This window comes from Sciurus vulgaris, assembly GCF_902686455.1.
Source record: "Sciurus vulgaris genome assembly, chromosome: 6".
In the NCBI taxonomy this organism is placed as follows: Eukaryota; Metazoa; Chordata; class Mammalia; order Rodentia; family Sciuridae; genus Sciurus; species Sciurus vulgaris.
In genome coordinates, this window is record NC_136466.1 from 58,540,353 (window position 1) to 58,565,909 (window position 25,557).

At 36.5% G+C, this 25,557-nt stretch overlaps 1 protein-coding gene across 2 annotated transcripts in view; it reads right to left on the reverse strand.

The window, feature by feature from the left end:
• Positions 1-25,557, reverse strand: part of FBN2 (fibrillin 2) — a 231,373-nt gene that overhangs the window by 117,767 nt on the left and 88,049 nt on the right. For both annotated transcript variants that reach the window (XM_079144676.1, XM_079144675.1), the window contains exon 8: positions 7,294-7,419. In XM_079144676.1, the coding sequence (XP_079000802.1) occupies positions 7,294-7,419 (126 nt within the window). The remainder of the gene's footprint in view (positions 1-7,293; positions 7,420-25,557) is intronic.

Sequence of the window (25,557 nt, forward strand, 5' to 3'; positions counted from 1 at the left end):
ATTGTGAGGCTAGTTAACTAAATACTACTCAATCTTTGTCAAGGTGCTTTCAGAGACATTTTGTCTGTGATCACAAGAAGATGTAGCATAACAATCAGAAGCTACAGAGCAATGACACAGATGAAAATGATATTGCAAATAATCCTGTTACTAGGTAAAGGCAAAACTTCTAGTACTATATACAGAGCTTGAAATAAATACACTATTTTCTTGAATGGGCTGTAGTATATTCTCAGGTAACAAATGAGTTGGCTTTAAGATATTCCATGTAAGAACCAAACCTCTTTTCATTTCCCCAAAGAAACCCAATATAGTCGAAAGCAAAGCAGAGTTCCATGCATGCGCACATACTTAAAGGTGCCAAGGACATTTTAAAACACTTCAGAGTTGGGCTTGGGCAGTTTGTCAGCGGGAATAATTGCAAAGGTGAGTTTTTATTCTTAAGAATGATCCCATGAAATAAATGTTAAAATATTCACTCTAGGAACCCAAAGTATCATATTCCTAGATTGACTTGACTGTTTCACTCATCAAGAACAGGATGTAAATTAAAAAGAAAAAGTCCCCAACTTTTAATAATAATCACTAATCTCAGGACACAACTAACCCAACAAGGTAGGACAGAAATACTCACCTCCTCAAGAATTCTCCAAGGAGGATGTTGTAGCATAAATTTTGAAAAACACAACTAGAAACAAAACCACAGCCTTGAGCTAGGAGAGCTAGGCTTATATACAAATGTTATTTGGCAGTAAGTTTTGCTATGATCAGGTACCACCACAATTCACACTGACAGATATACTACTGTGACTAATAAATTGTTACATACAAATGTTGTTTGTATATAAGCCTAGATTACATACAAATACAGTTGCTTGATTTTGCAATTACATTTAATTCTTCCTGGTGGAACAGATTTGGTAGAAAAGGAAATAAAAAAATATATGTTCTGTTTTTAGCAGAGTGGTATATTAGCTACCTTGGATGTCCTCTTAATCAAAATATACTGGACAAAATATGAAAAAAAAAAAGTAAAAGCTGGCCCAAAAAGAAGAATAAAATAGAGCTCTCAAATGAGATGAAAACAGGATTCTTAGTATGCCATCAGATTTCATCTTCAGGCCTCTATGTTTGATATGATGGACATTCTAGAATCTATCATCCACCAGTCAAAAGAAATTCATCCTTTTCAAGTCTATGTGGAAGATTTACAAAAATTATTTGTTAAGCCATAAGCAAATATCAGAATATTTCTCTGACCACAGTGGATATAATGAAGTTGAAAACCAATTTGGAACTAAGAAAATTTCATATACTTCTAAACACCTTATCGGTTAAATATAAATTGGAAATAAGGGAATATATATATCAAAATACCCATCAGAACATAGTCAGTGCTCTTCAGGACTCCATTCTGTACCATCCTCAGACTTTGGGAGTCTGCACCCATATGGGGAGGAGCTCACAAATCTGTATTTACACTGGATACTGCAGTGCAAGTGGATAATGCTTCACAATATGTAGGCACCACCAGAATTCACACTGACAGATGCCCTCCTGTGACTCATAAAACGCAACTTCACTTAAAACTACTACCAAATGCCAATTAGTTTTATCATTATGTATTTTCTTGAGGATATAAAATTACCATCATGTGGGGATCTGAAAAACATTTTTTGATGTTGAATTAAAAAATACATAATAGTCACTGTTCTACAGTTTGGAAACTTCAGGTCAGTTCTATAATATATATTGCAGGAAACTAAGTCATAGGTGACAGGGTAGAGCCAGCAAGGGAGGATTAGAAAGAAAATCATAAATGTTTTCCATAAATTCCATGATGAGAATCATCTAATAACAGCAGAGGCAGGCAACCTATCTTTAATTCTTTGAGGTGAAGTATAACAGGATGAGATTCAATTGGTGTAGTATCTCATGGTGAAGGCCCCCGCAAAGCTATATTCAAAGCAAAGCAGCACAGTGCAGGTACTACTTTTTCCTATGTCACTGTTCTTTCCTTTGTGTGTCTGAATTTTCATGGTCCTTAGAAAAAAAATACTGGGTTAAAAAATGTTGTCATCTGGAAGAATATTTGGGTTAAAAAATGGGAATGTGATAGACATAAAAGTTGTCCAGGAGCACTATCCCTTGACACAAGAAGTTATTAGGGAAAAAGCAGATGAAAAGCTATAGAAAAGTCATTCTAACACCGGGTGTATGTTTATTGGTAGGATTGACAAGTCCCAAGTGAGGAAAACAAGTCTATTCCTCTCATCTTCTCTCACGCTCACTACACTTCCTGAACAAGGCTTACAAGAGCCTTACTTACAGTCACCCTGAGAAAGAGGAAGCAATTCATCTCCTCTGATTAAAATATAACTCTACTTTGAAACAAAATCATGGTACACTTATCAGAGCGTGTTTCCTCACTTGACATTTCATCTAAACTTGATTGAAGAGAACTAGTGTTTAATTATACAATGTGATGGAACCTTGGTAAAAGTCAGGAACTGTATCCTGAAATACATGTAAATATTCTATAAATTTTTGCTCATTAAACAAAAATAAAGGATTCAGCCAGAAAACACAGAGGAGCTTAGTCAGAACACTGGTGGTGGAAGATGTTCCAGCCATTGACTCTGGACACTGAATGCCTGCACCTTCTCTCTGATGGGTTCCAGCCTGGGTTTCCCCTGATTATTTCTGCAGATTCTTATTATTTCTAAAATCGTGAACTAGGGACAATGAAAGAAACAGAATCATGGTGGCACCCAGACTGACTTCTTCCTTAGAAGCAGTAAAGTGTTTCTTCCTTACCATCTCAAGTTCTCTTTCTAGGAAACTTTGTCTTTCTTTCTTCTATTTCTTTTCATTTTTCTTTTTTTTGGTACCAGGGATTGAACTCAGGGGCACCACTGAGCCACATCCCCAGCCCTATTTTGTATTTTATTTAGAGACAGGGTCTCACTGAGTTGCTTAACACCTCACCATTGCTGAGGCTGGCTTTGAACTCTTGATTCTCCTGCCTCAGCGTCCAGAGCCACAGGGATTACAGGTGTGTGCCATGGTGCCCTGCTGAAACTTTGTCTTTCGTAATTAAAACTCGTATTCCTGTTCCACCAGTCATCTTTTATATGATTCTCATTAAAACCAAAATACAGTTCAGTACATTGTTTCACCTTTGTCTGCCTCTTCAGCTTTTAATTAAGACATTTTTTGGTATTTTGGATCCTCCTTCAAGTGCAAATGCGCACATGAATGTGTAATCAATGCCCCGGGTTACAGAGTGCTGCTCACTATACAAACTTTCCTTGGTTTATATAATCTTACAAATTTGACTTAAAAATCATATCCTGGCCTTCATGCTTTGACCCAATATGACAATCATTCTCTTTTTATCTTGAAAATGGTCCCCTTGCCACTCTGCCTCCAAATGTACATCAGGCCCCATTGATTTTCACCTGTTCTCAAAATTCATCATGAGCTCTCAACACTCCCAGAATCAACCTAGACCCCTTCACATGCCAGGCATGTGCCACTGTGCCTGGGTTTAAGATTGACTGATGGCATACATTGCTTAAAATCATTCAGCAATTAATCACCCACTGCCTCAGATATGTACATGTTTTTTCACATTGTTATTATTTAGAAGTGAGGTGTCCCCCAAAAGTTCATGTGGGGGAATGCAAGAAGGTTTAGAGGTGAAATAATTGGGTTATGAGACCCTTAACCCAATCAATGAATTAATCCCCTATTAGGAATTAACTGAGTGGTAACTGAAAGCAGATAGGGTGTGGTTGGAGGAGGTGGGTCACTGGGAGCATGCCTTTGGGGTATGTATTTTGTTATTGGTGAGGGGAGTCTCTCTCTCTCTGCTTCTTGGTGGCCATGTCCACCTGGTTTCCTCTGCCACATACTTCCACTCTGATGTTCTACATCACCTTGACCCCCAAGGATAGAGCTGACTGTCTATTGACTGAGACCTCTGAAACTGTGAGGTCCCTAGATAAACTTTTTCTCCTCTAAAATTGCTCTTGTCAGGTCATTTTGTCACAGCAGTAAAACATTGACTAAACCACACATGATGTGTTTAGATTTTGTTTTCTCAAGAAGACTCCAAGGTGATGCTGTGCTCTGAAACTTTGTAAAACTCAAAGAAATGCCTTACACTATTGTGGCAACATCATGTAAGAATTTCTAAATGCTTGATCTCGTTTTCGGAACTTGCTGTTGCCTGGCACTTGGCGGTCCCCTTGCTGAGGGTCAGTGCCAGCTCTGTGTGCACGAGAGCAGCAGGGACATTATCCTGCATGTCAGTTTGCTCACTGCTTCTTGTCAATTCATTATTTACTTACTGCTGGCTGTCAGTCATTCTTCTGTGCCTATATTACAATGTGAAAATTAGGTATTAATAAAGTCAACTACAGTAAATATAAAATGACATAAGGTTCACTAAATAATGTTATTAAAATGCTTTTAAGGAAAAGATTATTAGTTATGCTTCAAGTCCTTTTAGAACTGACATGTTAATCATATTTACAAACTTGATTAACGCATTTCATAAAATTAAATCAAGAATTTGTCATCTTAGCATATAATAAAATATATACTTATACTTAGCATATAATAAAATAGGGAATTTTATCCTACTTTAAAATTAAAATGTCTAAAATGCTCTTACCATGTGGGGCTGGGGTTGTGGCTCAGTAGTAGAGCACTTGCCTAGCACATGTGAGGCACTGGGTTCGATACTCAGCACCACATAAATAAATAAAAGGTATGGTGTTCATCTACAACTAAAAAAATTTTTTAAAAACTTTCTTACCATGTAAAACTTTCTTACCATGTAAAACTGTGAAAGAAAGAGGATCGACTTATAGATGCTTTACAATGCACTATGCACTCAGGATATTTGTGCTAAATAGAATAAGGAATTAGGGCAATATTCAGCATTCACTAATCTCAGAATAAAGCTGCAGATAGTAGGCAGTTTCATAATAAAAAAAAAAACCCACCTCATTATCTGTAACATGTATAGTATATAGTTACAAAAATAAATCCTCTGAAAACATTCATGACATATAATTCAATCATAAATAATTCAATGTAAGAAAAAAGACTCAAAATTTCTGAAAAATCAAAGACAAAAATCTTTCACACATTAAAACCTGGTATTTATTTTTTTCTTTACACATGGAAAACATACTTATTCCAAATGTAACATAGTCATTCAAAAAATTTTAATCTTCTTAATTTCAACATTGGCTTTCTAGGTTTTTAGTCTCAGAGCTTAACTCCGTTCCTAAGAGTATGATGCTGTCACAAGATGAATGGGTCTCTGGTTAGTTCAGGACTCAGTTTCTGGCCCTCCAGTCAGGTGTTGCCTTCTGAGCAGCCAGGACCACACCATCGTGTCCAACTGGATGCCAAATGACACAAGCAGTTATTACCAAGCAGGGAGTTCCTGAATTCAATATCATCTCATTCATTCCTTTGTTGATTTTCCTATTCATCCAGAAAAAAATGTACTGAGCACCAAATTCATTCCAAGATGTGACATGAGTCCCAGAGTTCATGAAGCTGCATGAGGCCGGGCACAATGGGCTCAGTGTGACCAGTGAGGAAAATATAATTGTGTGTGAAAGTGCAAAATGTCCTGAAATGAGGGGAGGAGGGGCACTGTGGGCAAAGGCATGGCGGTGTGGGCCTGTGCAGCATGAGAGATAAGAGTGTGAGGTCCCGGGGCAGAGATGAGTCCTGAGGGCAGGCTGGCCTTGGTTCTGAAGGGTTTTGAATGTCTAGGTGAACTCAGGACTTTACAGAGGCAAGAGACAAAAGAAGTTTATCATAACTGATAAGTCAATGATCTTATATGTAAAAAAAATTTCAGATATCTTGAATAAAATGCAGACATATTCTTCCTGTTCTCCTCCTCTTAATGTGGAATATTTTATTGAACATTCAATTAGAAGGAACTCAAGGAGAAAGAGATCAGTAGCTTTCCTGAGAATGAAGATATCCAGTGCCTAACACACAGTATGTGCTTTATAAATGAGATAGGTTTATTTTTATTGTTAGTACCACTGTTTCCTCTATTACTGCCATTGTACTCTTCCACTATTACTTATGACGATGGTATTCTGAAGGCAGCACTTACATGTCTCATATTCTCTGTTGGATGGTCACACCCAGCATACTGCCTGGCATATCAGTGTAATTTATCAAACAAATTCAGATCACAGTCCTTGTACTGGTGGCACAGTTCTTCTAGTGTACCAAGCAAATCAATTCTTTGGGTACTGAATAAATTTCTCTAATTCCTACACTAAGTGAATCTTCAGGGACTCTAAAGAGAACTGTGCATTTGTCTCCTCTTTCTAACTATTGTCAGCTTAAAATTGAAATTGACTAGACTTAATGCTCAAGAAGAGAAATGGGAGAGTAGCAGCTCACTGTGCCAGGATTGTCAAAGGACTTTCACAGTCTCTGTGCTCACAGCAAGACAAAAGTTTAGCAGGGTGCCATGGCTCATGCCTGTAATCCGAGACTCAAGAGGCTGAAGCAGAAGAATCACAAGTTTAAAGTCAGCATCAGCAATTTAGCGAGGCCCTAAGCAACTTGGTGAGACCCTGTCTCAAAACTGAAAAAAAAAAAAAAGGGGGGGGGGCGGCTGGGGATGTGGCTCAGTGGTTAAGCCCCTTTCAGTTCAATTCACCAGTACAAAAAGAAAAACCGTCTAAGGCTTGCTCAGTGATGAACGGACCACACCATGACTAAGAAGCACTGTTTGGTTTTTCTGAACAAAGGAAAGCGTACAAGTATATTTTGCTTTAATCCGAATATGCTTAAAACACAAAATTAGAGGTGTCAATTTCTTTTTCATAATCACTATTTTTACTAGAATAAACAAGCTCTAAGTAAATAGATGTTGACTACATTCATGATTCATACCAACAAAAGAACCTTTAATTACTACATTCTGTCTCCTAAAGCAGATTTAAAAAATCTTTCTCATGCTTTTGTGTCTGTAATGCTGGGAGAGAGCAATGTCTCAAGGAAGTGAGACATTGCTCTTTATTTCCCAAATGATTTTAACAACATAAACCCTTCTAAAACTGAAGTCTTTGCAAAGAGTACCTGGTCTACCAGCCCCTGAGTAGTGGTACCATTCATTTTAACAGCTCTTTCAGTCACTTCCTCAATGGGTTGATAACTTGCCATCGGCACACCTGTTTGGGCTGTTCTGTCATTATAAAGGAGCAGCGTATTGTGCCTTCCAAATACCAGGCTTACCGATACACCGAGAGCCATCTGTTGAGGTTACGTATCCACGTGGACAAACACAAAAGTAGCTTCCCACGGTGTTGGAACATTCACCAGTTTCACATATCCCAGGAACGATGCTGCACTCATCGATGTCTAATCAAGGGAAGGAGGAGAAGATAAATGAGAAAGGACTTCATGAAATAAGGGGATTTTTTTTTTTTTTTTTTTTTTTTAAAGAAAGAGTAGGAGAGCACTCATGGGTGATTAGGTCAGATCGCATAACTCTGAAGATACTCTTATTTCAGGCACTAAAGAATTTCTCACAGATATCTATGGGAACTCAGATGAAAGTAAACTCCCATGGCAGTAAAACAAGGCCAACTAAAGCAAAACTCTATATCCTTTTTCTCCGCCCCCCCCCATGCAATTTAAATTGGAAATAAGTAAAGATGTCAATGTTTTCATTTCCATTCTATGTCAACTAGGGAATTATCCTTCCAGAGCCCTTTGAAAAACATGTACACAATTACATCTTAAAAAATGGAATAATTGCATTTGAAAACTTATAGCTAATGTTCACATTCATTATTTGGACCAACAGAGAGTAACTGATTTTTTTTTTCCTATTTGGTTTTGGGATATGTACTTATATTTGAATATGGGGATATCTGACATTCTGGGAATAACTTCAGTCTAAAGTAATACAGGAACATGGCAAGGAGAAACTTGGGAGGGTCTGGGAAGGGTCCAGTTTTCCTATTGTACCTCCCTGCACTTATCCATTTAGCTTACTCAATGTTGGGAATAGTCTATTTCCTTTCACATTAATGAAAGGTCTGCTTTCTTTTAAATTTTCCCTAAAGGAGAAAATCTGGCCATTTATATAAGCTTTAATGTACTTCTCTTCTAATCCAGTGAGCAGAGAGAGGTGGAAAGTCAAACAAAGCTGCAATTAGGAACACTGGGAGCTAATTGCTAATACATTTTAAGAGGAAATGAGCCATTGTGAGGAAAATCCAGCCAGGGCTGCTGGATTGTTAGCAGTCTTTTTTAAGAAACAGAGGTAGCAAAGACCAATGAATAGAAGGAACAATTATAAAAGCCATAAACATAGATAATTACTTAAAACTCCAAGTTTCTTTTCAGTTTTTTTCCTTTCAGTTGTATATTCATTCAGAATGTGTAAACTTAAAAGTCAAGAAAAAAATAACCACATTCTTATTGTAAATGCAAGGAAAAAAATTAAACTCCATGATTAAACAACTAAAAAAGTGGGGGTGTTGGTAATGCCATTCTTGCATTCCTCTGTCGGCCTATTCATTTTTCCTCCATTTATTCTCACAAGTCACTCTTGCCTACAAGCTGTGAACTAACTACATGCATGTGTCTTCTTGGCATATTCTTTAAAAAATGTTACTAGATTCAGACATTCTCTGAAATAATATCTTCATTTGAGGCTTAACAGTTAGCTGCTGAAGGCAGAGAGGTACAAATCAAAATCTACCAAAGCCTCAAGAGAGATCAGAATTCTAACATGAAATGACTACATGAGAAGCAAATATATAATGTGGTGAAAAAGTTACCATTAGACTTAATCCAACAAAATGAAACCATGTGTGCAAAATTAGGACCTGTTGCATCCTGTGCTGCTGTCTCAGTGCAGTGGAGTTTAATGCAACTGAACATGGATCCGACAGAGATGAAACTAGAATAACTTACTGTACCCACCAAATAAACTCATCGATCACCTGGGGATAAGGAGGGACAAAAAAGGAAAAGAGCACAAAACAGCAAGTCCCACAAAAGTGAAGGACCAAAACTTGCCTTTTTAGTTTCTAGTTTCTTAATTTCTGAAGCTATACCAACAATCCAAGAGCATGTAGAGCCTAGGATTAATGTAAAAAAAAAAAAAAAAAAAAAAAATTTTTTTTTTTTTTTTTTTTTTAACCAGGGATTGGACCCAGAGGCATGCAACCATTGAGCCACATCCCCATCCCTTTTAAAAAATATTTTATTTAGAGACAGGGTCTCACTGAATTGCTTAGGGCACTGCTTAGTTGCTGAGGCTGGCTGTGAGCTTACGATCCTCCTGCCTCAGTCTCCCAAGCTGTGGGATTACAGGTGTGCAACACTGTGTATGGCTGATTGAGGCAAATTCTTAACAATTAGGAGAATGTGAGTCCTTTGTTTATGTGTTAACTGTGATTTCCAGGCATTTCTTTCCATAATAAAGAATTTCTTTGTGCACTAGTCTTAAATACCCTCCTTGACAACAAGAAATGGAGAAAACTGAAAGACATCTGACATTTTCCTTTTCTGGGAAAAATATCTGGGACACAGAAAAACATGGGGAGTGATATTAAATTTGTAGTTTTTCCATTAAATATTTTATTGTACAAAATCTCTATGTTTTTCACAATTCTCCTAAAAATTAAATAGGAACCTTAAAAGGTTTGCTTTAAAATAACTGGATGTTAAAGACTCTCAGGAAAGTATGTAAGAATTCTATATTAAAAAAATAAGAATGCTTTTCAATTATTTTTGGGCCAAATGCCCCCAAAATTTTAAGAATTAAAAAGGTAGAAGGTAGTTGCTCTAAAAACTGACCAATGTAGTCATGCCCAATATTTATCCATTAATTTAAGTTTAGCATTAATGCTTCTGTTCTGAAGGGTATGAGCAGTTAGCTCTTTTGTATATTAGTTCTTCAAGAGCACATGTCATAATCAGATTTGGAACTACTATCTTCATAAATAGGAAGCACACATTGCCTAGGCATAAACAAGTGTGCCTAATGATGATAAGAGTATTCATGGAAAAAGGTGAAGTCTTAACACTGGAATTGGTTTGTATCTATATTCTGTACACTTAATGTGCTTCCACTCACTTCCTCTGGAACTTGTTTGAAATTTTACTGGTTTGGAGCGTTAGTCTACAAATATCAGAAAAACCAATCCAAGTTGACATAAACCAGAAATTTAAATAGTTTTCATATCTGGAAGTGCAGAAGCAGCATGGACTTCAGGATTGGTTTAAGTCAATGCATCCTGCTCATTTTTCTCCGAGAAATATTGAGCAGTACGCTACTGTGTTTGACTTTATCCTTAGGCTTCTTTTTCCAACAGGGGTAAAATGGCCACAGCAGGTTAGGCTAGACCTTTGACTGGGACATTTAGCAGAGGAGAGGCTGTCTCTCTAGTGGTTCTCTCCTAAGAGGAAGAAAACTTTTCTCCAGAAGTCCCTAGCAAATCTTCCTATTTGTCCCAATGTCTTGAATTGGGACACATGCCAATTTCTGAATGATTCCTCAGCCAGGAAAATGTACTTCTCTACAGGGGTCCAGAGTCCTGGACCAAGCCTTGTGACAAGTGGAAAGTAGTTAGCTTTAGATTAGTAAATAACAATAAAATAACAGTGTGGGGCCAGTGGTTCTTAAAATACAGCAGAACTGAAGAATGGGAAGTGTTTTAGAAAGGCTGGGAAACTGATGGACAATAAGCATAGCTCGTTAAGCATATGCCAAATCCCAAAGAGCCATTCCAAGGACTTTGGCTTATATTCTGAAGGAGATGAATGATGTCTTGGAAGGAATTTAAATGAACAAGAGTATTACATAATCAAATTGATACCATAGGAAGACAGTCCCTATGTTTAGTGTGGATAGAATGATGGCAGTCCGATGATAAATGTTGAGACTTGAAGTTAAGCTTTACAATGAGGAAGAGAACACATTGAAGAGATAATTAGGAGAAATCAACAGGACTTTTTCACTGGACTCAGACCTCTAGCATTATCAATAAGTCCATTAATGGAGAATGGGACACAGAGGAAAAATTCAATTTTGAGGTTAAATTGAGTTTGGGACATTTTGGAACTTGAGATGTTTGAGAGAAACAGACAAAAATCTAATCCGTACAGCCAAAAACCTGGGTATGAAACTCAGCAGAGAGGAAAGTTCTGAAGATGTACTTATGTGGTGTACTATCAAGTACATCTGATGTTACAGTAATAGATGAGATTTCCAAAGTAGACAGCTAAATTTAAGACGAGGCCATGAGAACCATCAATACCTTTCACAGGAAGAAAACAGGGCACTGGAGACTAGGAAGGAAAGAAGGGTATAAGGATGGAAATGAAGGAAGAGCTCTGCGAAAAGGAGAGGGTCACCAGGTGTGCCACGGAAGGGTAAAGGCACCAAGGGACTGGGAAGTCTCTGGAGATTTGAAAAAGCTGAACTAAAGAAGCTATATCTAAACAAAACCATCTGACAGATTTCTGACTGCCAAACCACATAACCTCCTATTTGTCAACCAACATTTACAACGATTGCAAATCTTACTCTAAGCAGGATAGAATGAATGATGTGGTAGTAGCGTGATATTGGATATCATTGATTTCTAACAACCCTCGTCTAGAGATGCTATCAATACTAACAGGTTCATGGCACACGTAGAAGCAGTCCATGCAACACTTATGTTACAGAGGACTCAGTACAAAAAAAAACAAGAAATTTTGTTTTATAAAGTGTTCTCAGAATATTTTCTTTCCATCAATGCCAAGGAACCATGCATACCCGGCCTAATTTGTACTTTTGTGTGTGTGTGTAGTAAGAAGTATATATAATTTTGTTATACACTGAATTTATATTTAGTAACCTATCTGCTGTTTTGACATTAGAAAAATTCATGACTGAAGCCTTGAATGCAATAAATTGCTATTTTAAGCTTTTCTATGGACGATAAGCAATATTGGTATGATAAAGTAAGTTGTAATGGAAAAGTGAGGTTTGCTTTTCCCTTTTCAGATTTAAAAGTACTATCTATATTCAGAATTTTGTTGTATATTTGGAAAGAACTTTATTGAGATAAAATGTGTCTACTATACGATTCACCAACTTAAAGTGCACAATTTGTTTTTTTAATATGCTCATGGGGTTGTACGATCATCACTACACAACATGACTAGAACATTTTCATTCCTCCAAAAGAAATTCTATCCCATTAGTAATCATTCTTCTTATCTTCCTCCAGTCCTGATGCTGTACATTTGCCAATTCTGTACATTTCATATCCATGATATCATAATCCATGTGGTCTTTTGTGACTGGGTGCTTCCATTTAGCATGATGTTTGCAAGGTTCCTCCATGTTATGCTGTGATCAGTACTTCCATCTTTTTTACTAGTGAATAATGTCCTGCTGTATGGACTTAAAATTTTTTTTTTTACTTGTAGATGGATACAATACCTTTATTTTATTTATTCATTTTTATGTGGTGCTGAGAATTGAACCCAGTGCCTCACACACACTAGGTAGCACTCTAAAACTGAGCCACAACTCATGCCCCTGCTGTATAAGTTTACTACAGTTTATTTATCCATTGTCAGTTGACATATATTTGGGTTATTTCCATTTATTAGGTATTATAAATAGTCACCATGAACATTCAAGTACTAGTTCTGTGTGGACTTCTGTTGATCTGCCTTAGGTTATACATCTACAGTGGAATTTTTGAGTCTAACTTGTTGAGGAACTAACAAACTGTTTTTAAATTAGCTGTACTATTTTTCATTCCCACTAACAATGTGTGAGGAACCAAAAGAACATTCATTATTATATTTGTTCACTTTTCTTCTTTTTGGTTGAGTGTGAAAGTGGTACCACGTTGTACTTTGGTTTACATATTCCTAATGACAGTGATGTGCAGCACACTTTCATGTGCTTATTAGCCTTCTGTATATTGTCTTTGGAAAGAAGTATCTATTCATTTCCTTTACCCAATTCATTGTTTAGTTATTTGTCTTTTTAAAATAAGTTGTAAGAGCTCTTTATTCATGTCCCTCAAATGATGTTTTATTTGTATATGAACTGTAGAACCTAGTTTTCAATTTCTGCAAAAGTGAAATCTGGGAGTTTGACAGAAACTTACATCTGGAGATCAACATGGGCAAAATTGCCATCTTAATGATATCACATCTTCCAATCCATAAAGATGGGCTATTTTTCCATTTATTTATATCTTCTTTAATTTTCTTTAGCAATATTCTGCAGCTTTCAGTGTACCAATCTTTTAATTATTCTGTTAATTTTATGCACTTATTTCTTTAAAGTGCTTATTCTTCATTCTTACAAGTGAAATTCTTTTCTTATTTTCACTTTCTGAATGTTCACTCAGTGCACAGAAATAAAATTCATCTTGTACACTCACTGATCTTGAAGTACAGCCTTGTTAAACTCATTTATTGGCTCTAATAGCATTTTGCAGTCTACCATGCCCATGTTAGTGGGTACCTATTCACTTCAGTTGATACCTTATCCACTAACTGAAGGATGCTCTCTATCAACCCCTCTTATGTGGGTTCCTGCTTTCTGTGGTTTTAGAAACCCATGCTCAAAAAATGATCCCAAAAATGTTAAATGGAAAATTCCAGAAATAAATCATTCATAAGTTTTAAAGTGTGTGCCATTCTTAGTAAATCAAGGAAATCTTGAACCCTGCTCGGAATGTAAATCATACCATTTAATCAGCATATTGATGCTACATATACTACCCATCTGTTAATTGTTTATTATCCCTGTGTTCAGGAAGCCCCCTATTTTACTTACTGGCCCCAAAGTGATTAAGTAGTGCACCTAATTGCTACACCTAATTTATAAATTGAATTTTATCACAGTTATTAACTATGCTTTCAGGCATCCACTCCAGGCTTGGAATGTATGTTGTGAAGATAAGGGGAGAGTATTTAATTTAACTTCTTCCTTTCCAGTCTGAACACACTGTACTTCCTTCTTTTACCTAACCAGAACCTCCAGCACAATGTCAAATAGTAGAGAGTGGACATCGTGTCTTGTTCCTGATCTTAGGGACATTATTAACTCTTCTGCCATTAAGTATGATGTTGGCTATAGTTTTTATTAGATGCTCTTTATCAAGTTGAGGAAATTCCTTTCTATTCCTAATTAGTAGATCATTTTAATCATGAAATGATGGCATTTGTTTCATATGATTTTCTGCATTTATTGAGATGATCCTGGCTTTTGTTCTTTTTTACATATTTACATATAATATTTACATATGTATTATTTACATATTATATTGATTTAGTTACAGATGCTGAGCCAAGTTTGCATTCCTGGCATAGATTTCAACTGATAATGATGTGTAATCCTTTTTTATGTGGGGCTGGATTTCTTTTAATTTCCAGAGACATTAAATAATGTATTTTTAAAACTTTTTTAAAATGTATTTTACCAGTTAATTCTAGTTTGGCTAGGTGAAGCTCTAATGAGATTTTTTTAATTTACATTCAGGAAGCCCTGCCCTCCCAAGCCATGACTTTTTAACTGAATTCAGGTTTTCTAAACCATATTACTGATTACATTGTTATTGCATTCAAGAAAGTTGATATATTCACTTCCTTAGTCTAGCTGGATAGTTAGCATACAATTATTTTTCTCTTTTATACAATTTATTTGTGGGAGGGGGGACAAATACAATCCTTAGAATCTTCCTGTGCATTTTTTTCAGTAGTATATACATATGCAACAAAGCTGGAAAGGACACTGTTTTATCTTCAGTTCTAATTGGTAAGTATGAGCTTTATTTGCAATTCTATCATATGTATTTTTAAGAAAAAAGGTTGAATCAGACAAAATTTAGATAAACATAGAATATTTAGCTTATTGATGATAACGAATTACCTTTTAAGGGTATAATTTCTCAAATAATTTGGTTTAAATAAAGAGGAATAATAATTTTACTTTTGGCAAAGACATCTTTTGATGCTGATAAAGAAGAACAGAGCTGAGTTAAGAATGGGGGACAGGAGAGGTAATGCCATCATCTAAGCTCTGGTCAAAAAGGATAGGACTAGTAGAAAAATGGTCAAAAAAAGAACATCCCAAAAGTAAAAGCAAGAGTAAGAGAAAGGGACAGTGGGGCTCCATTATTGAGCAAATATTGATAAAATTAGAAGAGTTGAAATTTTTTGCAGAAAATCGATAGTTTTATCATGAATATCTTGAGTAACTAATATTTAAAAACAGCTGAAAGTCCAGGGTGGATCTCTGAAAAGGGACTGACATCTATGGATACAAACAGTTGAAACTATGATAGTGGATAAAATCAGTAGGTTGAGAATATAAACTGATGAGAAGCAGAGACTCCAATAGAAGAGAAAATGTTATAGATGGTTACTATGAAGATATATTCATTTGAAAAAAAAGAGAAGAGAAGATAAAGAGAAGATTAAGAGAGGTCACCATGATGGTTAAAAGCTATTCAAGTTTCAAGGAAGTCAAAGAATGCTAGGCAGAATAATGGCCTCCCAGTGACGTCTTCCTGAAACCTGGGGATCTGTTAGTTTATATGATCAAAGGGGGATTTCAGTTGCTAATCAGCTGATCTCCAGATGGGGAGATGACCCTGGTACCAAATCCAATGTAATCAATCACAAGTGCCAGATTCAGAGGGAAATTTGGAGATGCTGTATTGCTGGCTTCAAAGATGGAAGGGGCCACAAGTCAAGAAATGAGAGCTGCCTCTAGAAGCTGGAAGGGCAAAAAAATTTTTTATTCCCTAAGTTCAGAAGGTGCATAGGCCTGCAGATGCCTTGATTTCAGCCCAGTGAGACCCATGTCTGACTTCAGATTTCTGGAACTGTAAGATCACAAATTTGTGTCATTTTAAGTCATTAAATTTGGGGAAACAAGTTCTGGTGGCAATAGGAAACTAGTAAGTAAGGAAGCATATTTAAGAGGAAATAGGATAATCTCTAAGAGAAAATGCCATCAGGGATTCTAGAGAACAAAGGCAACGTTAAGAAAGAAAAATCAGTAGGTGGTGAGGAACTTGAGATGACTGGTGCAGAATAAGAATTTAGGAAACTTTACAGTAAAAAGAAGTCAGAGAGGAATAATATAATGAGAGGTGGTTAAAGAGATGGAGGAGAGGATTTGTGCTAATGTGTCGTAGGATGATCTTGGCTACAGGTAAAGAGGAAGAGACACAGCTAGGAAATGAACTAATAATGGCAAGAGTTCAAAGTTGCACAGAAAGATGATGGAATTAAAAGCTGGAGCATGTATTTCTGAAAAAACTGTAAGATATTCATCAAATACAGGAAAAAGGGAAAATGAAGACATAGCAATAGAGGAAATGAGGTTGCATAAGTTCACATCCAATATCTTCAGTTTTCTCAATAGAGTCAAATATACAGTGATGTTACAAAACCTTAATGTGTTTAAGAATCACCTGGGCAGTTTATTAAACATACAGATTTTAGGTTCCAATCAAGATGCTTTACTACTCCCCTTCTGTTCCAAACACATAACACTGACAGATTACATGTAAGAAGAAGAGAGAGAGAGCTAGGGATGCAGCTCAGTGGTAGAGTGCTTGCCTCACATGTACAAGGTCCTGGGCTCAATTCCCAGCATCACAAAGAAAAAGACAAAACAAAACAGAGGTTCATCAACTGAATCAAAATTTTCTTTTAGAAATGGAGGCGGGGAGAGAGGGAGGGTGCCAGAAGTTGGCAGTGGTGGCTAGTGTCCAGAACTGTACCTGATAACAGTATAGCGTGACAGTGCCAAAGTAGGAACTGTGCAGGGTGCAAGGGGAAGCAAGGGGAAGAGGGCCAGGAAGGACTTCCAAGGCAAAGTGACAGTTAAACTGAAACAGATAAACAGGCTTACAACAAACCAGGAAAATGAAATGTAATACTGATTTCCAGGCAGAAGAAAGAGGCTGCACAAAGACCAGGCAAAGAATTCACTGCACTGTAAAGCATGAGAAATGATGGTAAGGCACTCATGGAGTGAGTGTAGCAGAACCAGGAACTCAGCCTGTGTACGCATGCTGAGATAACCATGGGTGTTTACAGTGTAATTGCCAGGCAAGCGGCTATATACAAAGGCAGGAGACTTGGGGGAGAGATATCTTCTATTTTGGGGAGCCAAATGCACAAGGACGATGATAGACTGCAGGGATGTTAGGCAAGATTAGGAATAAGAAAGGTCCTTTTTATGGTTTTGGTATGAGGTGACCCCCAAAAGCTCATGAGTGAGACAATTGAGAAAGTTCAGAGGTGAAATGATTTGAGTTATGAGTCTTACCCTAATTAGTGCATTAACCCACTGATGGGGATTAACTGGGTGGTGACTATAGGCTGGTACAGGCAGGGTGGTGCTGGAGGAGGTGGGTCATTGGGGGTGTGCCTTTGGGGTATATTTTTTGTTGGGTTCACAGTCTGTCTCTGCTTCCTGGTGCAATGCTCTGAGTTGTGTTCCTCTGTCATACCCTTCTGTTGTTATGTTTTGCCTCATCTCAGGCACAGAGCAATAAAATCGGCTCTCTATGAACTGAGAACTCTGAAACCATGAGCCCCAAATAAACTTTTTCTGTTTTAAAATTTTTCTTGTCAGGTCTTTTGGTCACAGCATTGAAAAAGCTGACTGAAACAGTCTTCCTAGTGATTTGGATGAAATTAGTTTCGCTTCACTGTGAAGATATTCCCTAGATTAACAGTGGGCTCTGAAGTAAGTCAGAAGAAAGAAAGAAGTAAAAGACTATCGTCAATGTCACAGTTTGATATGAAGAGGAAGAGTGAGAGTAGTCACTCAAAGAGATGATGGAAAGGGAAGAATGTATTTTAGGAAGCTGTTCGGAGGATGGGAGCCTGGGTTCTGTCGTGTTATATCAAGATTTTGGTGTCATTTCAGGGTTTTATTATAGTATGAATGTATGTTCTTTCTTGGTCCCTCTTCTATTGTTATTTGTCTAGGGAAATAACATTTAAAATAGTCTCTGTATGTTAACATTAGTGGGCACTGAAGGAACCTTTTAATTAAGGCTTTTGTCTACTTAGGCTGAATAATTCCATTTTTTAAAGGGTTACTACTGTAGCAATATAATGAATGGTTCCCTTTTGGCCTGAAATCAATACCGCATCTTTCTAAACACTAATTTGGAGTAACTCAGGCATGAAGTAATGGCGGCAAGAGGCAGTTCCATCACGGTGCTTTTAAACATTACAACAGTTGAAAAACTATTTCCACTTCAAAATACATAAAAGTCACTGATAACACAGTCAAATAACATGGGCTGCTGTTTTTGGTCCACATCCCAAAATGATATTTTTTGGGAAGCATAGACAATAACCAGCAGTAGTTTTTCTTTCTGTTCGCCTTCCTGCACCCCAGCGCCATCTATGTGTTTTACTCAGGGTGCGAACATTTTGGTATCCTTTGTTAATCCAAATTTAGGACATGTGAAGACAAGCTTTAAACTTAGAACACAGACTGTCAAGACAAGCAAGACTAAATTATTTACAAATTCTAAAATACTGAAGACAACATGGTTGATGCTAAGCTTTTGTAGGAGGATACTTCTAATAACTGAGTGAAGCTGTTAAAGCCACGTCTTTCAGAATCTTTCCTCCACTGCTTCCTGCCTGTCATAATTGCCTTAAAATTTTTAAATAAATATAGAAAAAGTAAATTGAAAGTCTCCCTTAATGTTGGGTAAAATGTAAAGTTTCAGCAACATGAAAGTCAGAAAATTCCAAAGTTAAACTTACTATAACCATTTGAAGTTGGCAAAGTTGCAAAAATTTCATACTTTTTGTTCCATTTTTCTCATTAAGCATCAGTACATTAAAGTATAAACATAAAACCTTGAGGATTTTTAAATGTATTTTGGCATAATTCAGTAAGAAAATTAATTTAAGAGGCCTTAAATATTTTATCAATATTTGAATGTTGCATTAAAAAGTCATTTATTTTGTGTCTTCTAAATAAATGGCTTCAAGTGAAAAAGAAATCCTTCCCATATTCTATTAAACATTACTATACAAATGATTATTAACCTCTGTGTTTTTCATACTCACTACCATAAAAGGAAATAAACTCAGTGAAAATGTTACACTCAGTCACTAACATTCATAACGTGTGATTTTTATTAAAAAAGTTAACTTTTAAATTGGTACAACTGTATTTTTCTTAGTTTCGGTTGATTTAAAAAAATCAAAATTCCTATGACAGGCTACATTCTAAAAAGTCCAGCTTAAATTTTAAAAGCAGCTGCATATACACTGAACCACAGAGACACAGCTATGTATATGCACAAAATGCAAGGGTTGCAAATGGGGTTATATGAGTATGGAGGGTCACTCCTAAGTGTCAGTATACACTTGGATATTCTCAAGGAGGTGAGGGACCCACATCAACCCAAGAGCCATTTACAAGCATTCTCTGCAGTAAATAAATAAATAAACTCAGAATGGCTGATGGGATAGCCTACTCATTCTGTGAGTGAAGCTCATCAGGATAACCTCCATTAGGACTTGAAATGGGCTACTATAGACATATTTGCCCTACATAATGAACAGTTGCTTTAGGGTATAGCACAGTTGTTGCTTATCTGTAACTAAGTCCTCTACACAGGTCTCATGAGCACTAACACACCTCAGGGATCTTCACTGAAACTGAAGACCTGCCATATTTGGAATTCCCTGCTCTTTTTTTTTTTTTTCTTCTTCTTTTTTTAATGCCTTGTTCTTTAAATTACTCAGACCTCCTGTTTGATGTTTTATGCAAAAGTGAAACTTTTGCCTGTGGACTTAGCACTATAAATCATGAGGTAGAAATGTTCTCAATCATTTCAGATTAACCAAGGGACTGTATGGTGATAGGTAGCTGAAACTGCCAGGGTGCAAACAGAAAGCAATTTTATTACTTCTCCCACTGCTCTTTCACACGTTCTCTCTTGACCAGTTCTTTCCTGAGCCTAGGAAATCTCAGAAAATTCCCATAGATTTTCCCATTGCTTTCAGATGAAGAAAAGACCCACTCAAATCCAACAATCCCAAAGCTGCCATTCAGCAGGACCTCCTTCAGGCATGGATGGCTTCAGTGAAGGAGGGGAATGGCTGACTTCTTTCCTCTTTCTTCCTCCCTAGTTAGCAGATACTATGAGCACCTCTTCGGTTGCAGTGGGGAGGGGAGAGCACAGGACTAATAACAAAGATTTTACTAGGTTGGTTGAGTTGTAATGCCATGGACTTTTTCTTTTTCTCCTTTGCTGGTTGTTTTTCATCTCCTGGACCTCTAAATGATGATATGTTCTAAGGCTGAACATTCGAACTTCTCTGTCAAGTGGCTCCCTTAGTTGATCTTATCTAGCCTCAAGGCTTTAAATATCAACTATAAGCTGTAGACTCCTAAATATTTATTGCCATCCTTGACCTTGTTCTTGAACTTGAGTCAAACATACAACTACAAATGTCTACCTGATTGCTTAATAGGTTTTGCAAATTAACTACCTGTAAGTGGGCTCCTGATTACTCTCCTCAGCTATGTTCTGCCCGCAGATGCTAATGGCAACTTCAACCTTCTGGTTCCAAAAACTTTGAAATCACTATTTCTTTTCCTCTCTTCCCCACAACTGATCTGTCAATAAATTCTGCTGGTTCAACCTTCAAAATTCAACCACTTCTCATCACTTTTATGGAAAATTCTGTGGTCCCAGATCTCTGTGGTTCCATCAGATCTCATGTGGATCACTGTAGCATCCTGCTAACTGGTCTCCATGCTTCCACATATGACCACTGGTTATCTTTAGAGCACTCAACAGCTAGCGAAAATCTTTTACAAGGAAGATAAGAATACTTTACTCCACTGTTCAAAACCTCCTATGGCTCCCATCTTGAGAGCTCAAACTAAAGCCCAAAGTACTTACCATGTCCTGCAAAACCCACAAGACCTGCCCCCAGGCCACATCTCCAAATCCATTCTTAGTCTCCTCACCACTCTGCTCCAGTCCCATAGACATCCTAATGTCTCCTCAATGCCTCAGGCATGTCTCTGCCTAAGGATGATTGCACCTGCTGGCCCAGGTCTGGAATTCTCTAACCAGAGAGTTTATTCTTTCACCTCCTTCAGTTCTTCATTTGAATAGCACCATGTCAATGACTTCTTTGGTGGCCAATTTATAATTTCACACCCCTATCAGCCTTTTATAGGCTCTCACCCTGATTTGTTTTTCTGATAGTTTTATCACTTCTGACATAGCATAAATTTTACCAGTTCATTTTCCCTTGTCTCTATAAAGTAGTCTTCACGAGAGCAAGGATTTTGTTTTGTTTTGTTCATTGCTCTATCCTGATGGTCTAGAAGCATGCCAGGAACTCAATAAGTATATTTCTGAATGATTCTGGCATCAGTGGTATCTTGTGTGGCAGGACCAAAATCTGTATTATTTATAATTTTAGGAAACCTCCCAATGCTGAGAGTGCCCACCTCTCACCAATGATCCTAGGAGTACCTCCTCTACCTGATCTATAATATAATTCTTTGAGGATCATCTTTCTACACAGCCTGGCAGTAATAGGTCACTGAAGAGAAAACAATCTTCTCCTTCCTTCTTCCCTTCTCTTCTCTTCTCTTCTCTTCTCTTCTCTTCTCTTCTCTTCTCTTCTCTTCTCTTCTCTTCTCTTCTCTTCTCTTCTCTTCTATACCTATTCCTCATTGGTTACGCAGATGATAAAGATAGCAGTACAAACAGTATAGAAACATTCCTAAATGAACAACACAATCACAAATTATCTTCTTAAAGAGGAATAGATTCTGGAACATGACCTATCCATAAGAACCACATACTTTCTTGATTTCAGGTAGAAATACTAAGGATTAGCTAGCTGCGATGAAATAAAGTGTCTATATGCACTAGTACACAGGATTTATATGATACAATATTATACCCTGAAAAAAGTTTGATTAAAAGTAGCTATATTCCATTCTGAAGACAAGAAAAATATTTTAAATCAAATTTTAAGTACACATAAAAATGTTACACTTCCTGTTTTTCTTTACTAGTTAATTATAAAAAAATTTTTTTTCCCTATAACCATAAATTAAGAAAAGGATTCCATATGGGAAGAAAACTTATGATAATCTAATTTGCAAATAGCTGTATCCTATGAGTTTATTACATTGAATTAATTTACTAAGCCTCCAACTAAATTTTCACAGTATGGTTTTACTAAAGTATTGGACAAAAATATATATTTTTTTAGCAAACTTCAAATGTTTTCTATTGCCAAACATCTTTAAGGACTTCCAATCTGCCATGCTTAAAATGCAACAAAACAAGAAAGCAACCTATGGCATTTCTTCCCAAATATCATTTAAAGCATTTTCTTCAAATTCCTTCTTTGAATTATCTACTAAAACATTTCCACTGTTTTTCTCCTGTTAGCCTTTTTAAAAAATTAATTTCTAAGGGTTCCTTATTTTATCCTTTGCTTTAATGTGCATGGCAAATATTTTTTGCTTTTTCACATTTTTCTTTTGATATTATTTTTTATATCTTTGCCATGTAGAACATATAGAAGTTTCCCTTTTTTTTTCTTTTCATTTTTGTCTTCCAAAGACTTTTTTCTTTCCTCCTCCTCCTCCTCCCCTGTCTTCTCCTCTCACTCCCCTTCCCTTCCTCCTCCTCCTTTTTTTTGGTACTAGGTATTAAACCCAGGGGCACATTACCACAGATCCATATCCTCATCCCCCCCTTCATTTGTCACTTTTTATTTTGAGGTAGGGTCTTGCTAGATTGTTTAGGGCCTTGCTATGTTGCCGAGACTGGCCTTAAACTTGTGATCTTCCTGCCTCAGCCTCGCAAGTTGCTGGGATCACAGGAGTGCATGATCATACCGACATTTTCAAACTGACTTTTATGTAGTTAAATATATCAATTATTTTCTTTATGAATTCTGGGTTTTTTTTTTTTTTTGAATTCTGGGTTTTTAATACAAAAGCATTCTCTTATGTTTTATCAGAGTACATTTACTATTTCATTTGTAAAGTGAGTCTTATTTGTTATACTCAGCTTACTTCTTTATCATGTGTTGTATTCACCTTTTAAGCATAATGTTGAATTCAAAGCTCTTTCCTATTTGTCTTTATGTCGAAAACAGAATCTGTTTACGTCTAAGCCTAGAGTGGTAGTTTCGGAAAGAATTTGTCATACTTTTGTTTCTCTTGCAAAATTATATTTTAAGAATACAGTACTGATTGTGACAGCAAGAACATCTTTTTTTTTCCAGTGCCATGTTGACTCGTGCCCCACACAGTATACAGATGGACAGCCCGGAACAATATTAATGTTGTTTACAGTGTTTCCTGTCTTTGAAATTCGGGAATAACCAGGGTTCAAATGGCAGTCTAGATAATGAAAGAGAAGATTAAGAAGAGCAATAATATGAGTAGAAAGAATAGGAAGTAATAAGTGGAGATAAGAAAGGGAGACCTAGAAAGAATAATAGAGCTTAATTTTCTATGATCTTCATAGGCCATTCCCTTCCCTTTGGAGATTTCTATCAAACATAACAGGGATCCTGAGGTCCCGTCTGGCAACACTTATATTTAGAAGCTGAGTAGCTATCTAATAATAATAATGACTATAGTAATAGTAAATTTTACAATGTCATTTCCTAAAATCCAGTAATTTAAGAACTATGCCTTCCTACTTGTTGATAAATTTTTGAATCATCTATATTACTTTTTACAATACACTTTTATACATGTATTCATTGCTTTATTTTAATATAAATTTTGTTCTAATCAATAGTTTCAGGAATACCATACACACACAGTTTTGATACACTAGTTAAGTGTTTTGCCTTAAAACATTTGAATGGGTTATAAATTATTGAAAGTTGTTTGCTCATGGATCTCTAGCCAGTCACTAAGAAAACTGCAGTAGGATTAGACTGAGGTGACACAACTGAAAATATAGGGTAAGAATAATGGAAACCATGAGCAAGGATTAGCAAACTACAGCCCATTGATCGATTCTTAGACGTTTTACTGGAACACGTCCTCACTCATTTGTTCACATATTGTCTATGGTGGGTTCTGCACTACAGTGGGCAGAACCTGTCTGTGATAAAGAAAATGTAGAAAGCCAAAATTATTTACTACCTGGTTTTGACCTAGAGGGGCCTGCACTTAGAGTGCTCACAAGGATCTCAAGAGTTCATTTCACTTTCAAGACATGAATTCTAAAGATCAGCACTTGAGTGAAATTTTTCACAAGGAAGATTCAGACTTCACTTAGGAAACCGTCTTCTAAAAGGGAGCCAACAGACGACTGAAAAAAGGAGATCCTTGTGCAAATCTTAGGTGAAACTGAAGCACTAAAGGATATATCAGTTTTATGATCCTTTCTTTCATAAGATTTCCTGTAATTACCACATAATAATGATTTGGATACAAAAGAGATTTTACTGCAATTTTTAATACAGATGAGAATAAAATGAAAAGTTGTTTCACTTCTGTGTGATAGAACTTTCAAGGTATTTATGCACTAGTGGAAGAGGGGAATTAGCTTAACATTTGTAATGCTACAAGGTTGGTAGCATTTCCAAGAATTCATAAGATGAGACTATAGCTGAAAAATACGTTTATGCTTCAGATTAGATCAGCTATAGGTAGTTAAATTAAGCCCTACTAAACTTAATATGACAGCATACAACTGTGGGTAAATAGTGCCCAAATTCTTCTTTGCCACTCACCAGAATTTCAGTCACCATAAACATTGTTGCAGCCTGGCCTTTCATTTGTCCTATATGTGCTACTGCTAGATTGGGAAAAAATAAGCCTTGGACAGTTTTCATAATTAAACCAAAAAAGACATGTTAACATGTGAAATATGAAACCACAGCCCTCTAGGATAACTGAAGCTTATATAAAAACACAGTAACTCATTTAATTGATATCTATATGACATTTAAAAAAACTTTCTCCCACTATAATGGAACTTATTTGTTTATCTTAACTTTGTATCATCTGCAATTAGGGCTATTTAAAATTGGTGTCTTCTAGACTTAAGTAGACAACCACAGAGGCCCCTAGCACATTCCTAAGACTGTGTCAGAGTAAATCAGTAGCCCACACAACTCCCCACAGACCTTCACAGAGTTCTCAATGCCTGGTGGTGAATGAAGCATATTTAAGGCCAGTAAATGACCATACGTGCAAGAAATGTGATCCTAGATCGAGGTATTATATTTCCAGTTTTGTTGCATTTTTACTTGACTACAACAGGATATTTCTTTAGTGCAGACTAATTTCCTTCAGGCACTGAGCCATGGTAATTTGTGAGACAGCCCCTTCCATCTCTCTTTTTTCTCTTTTCTCTCTCTTTCTTTTCTTTTGTTGTCAAGAGAAGCTAAAGATATATCTGTGTATCTTTATATGTATGTAGATATTAGATATATAATATATTATATATCATA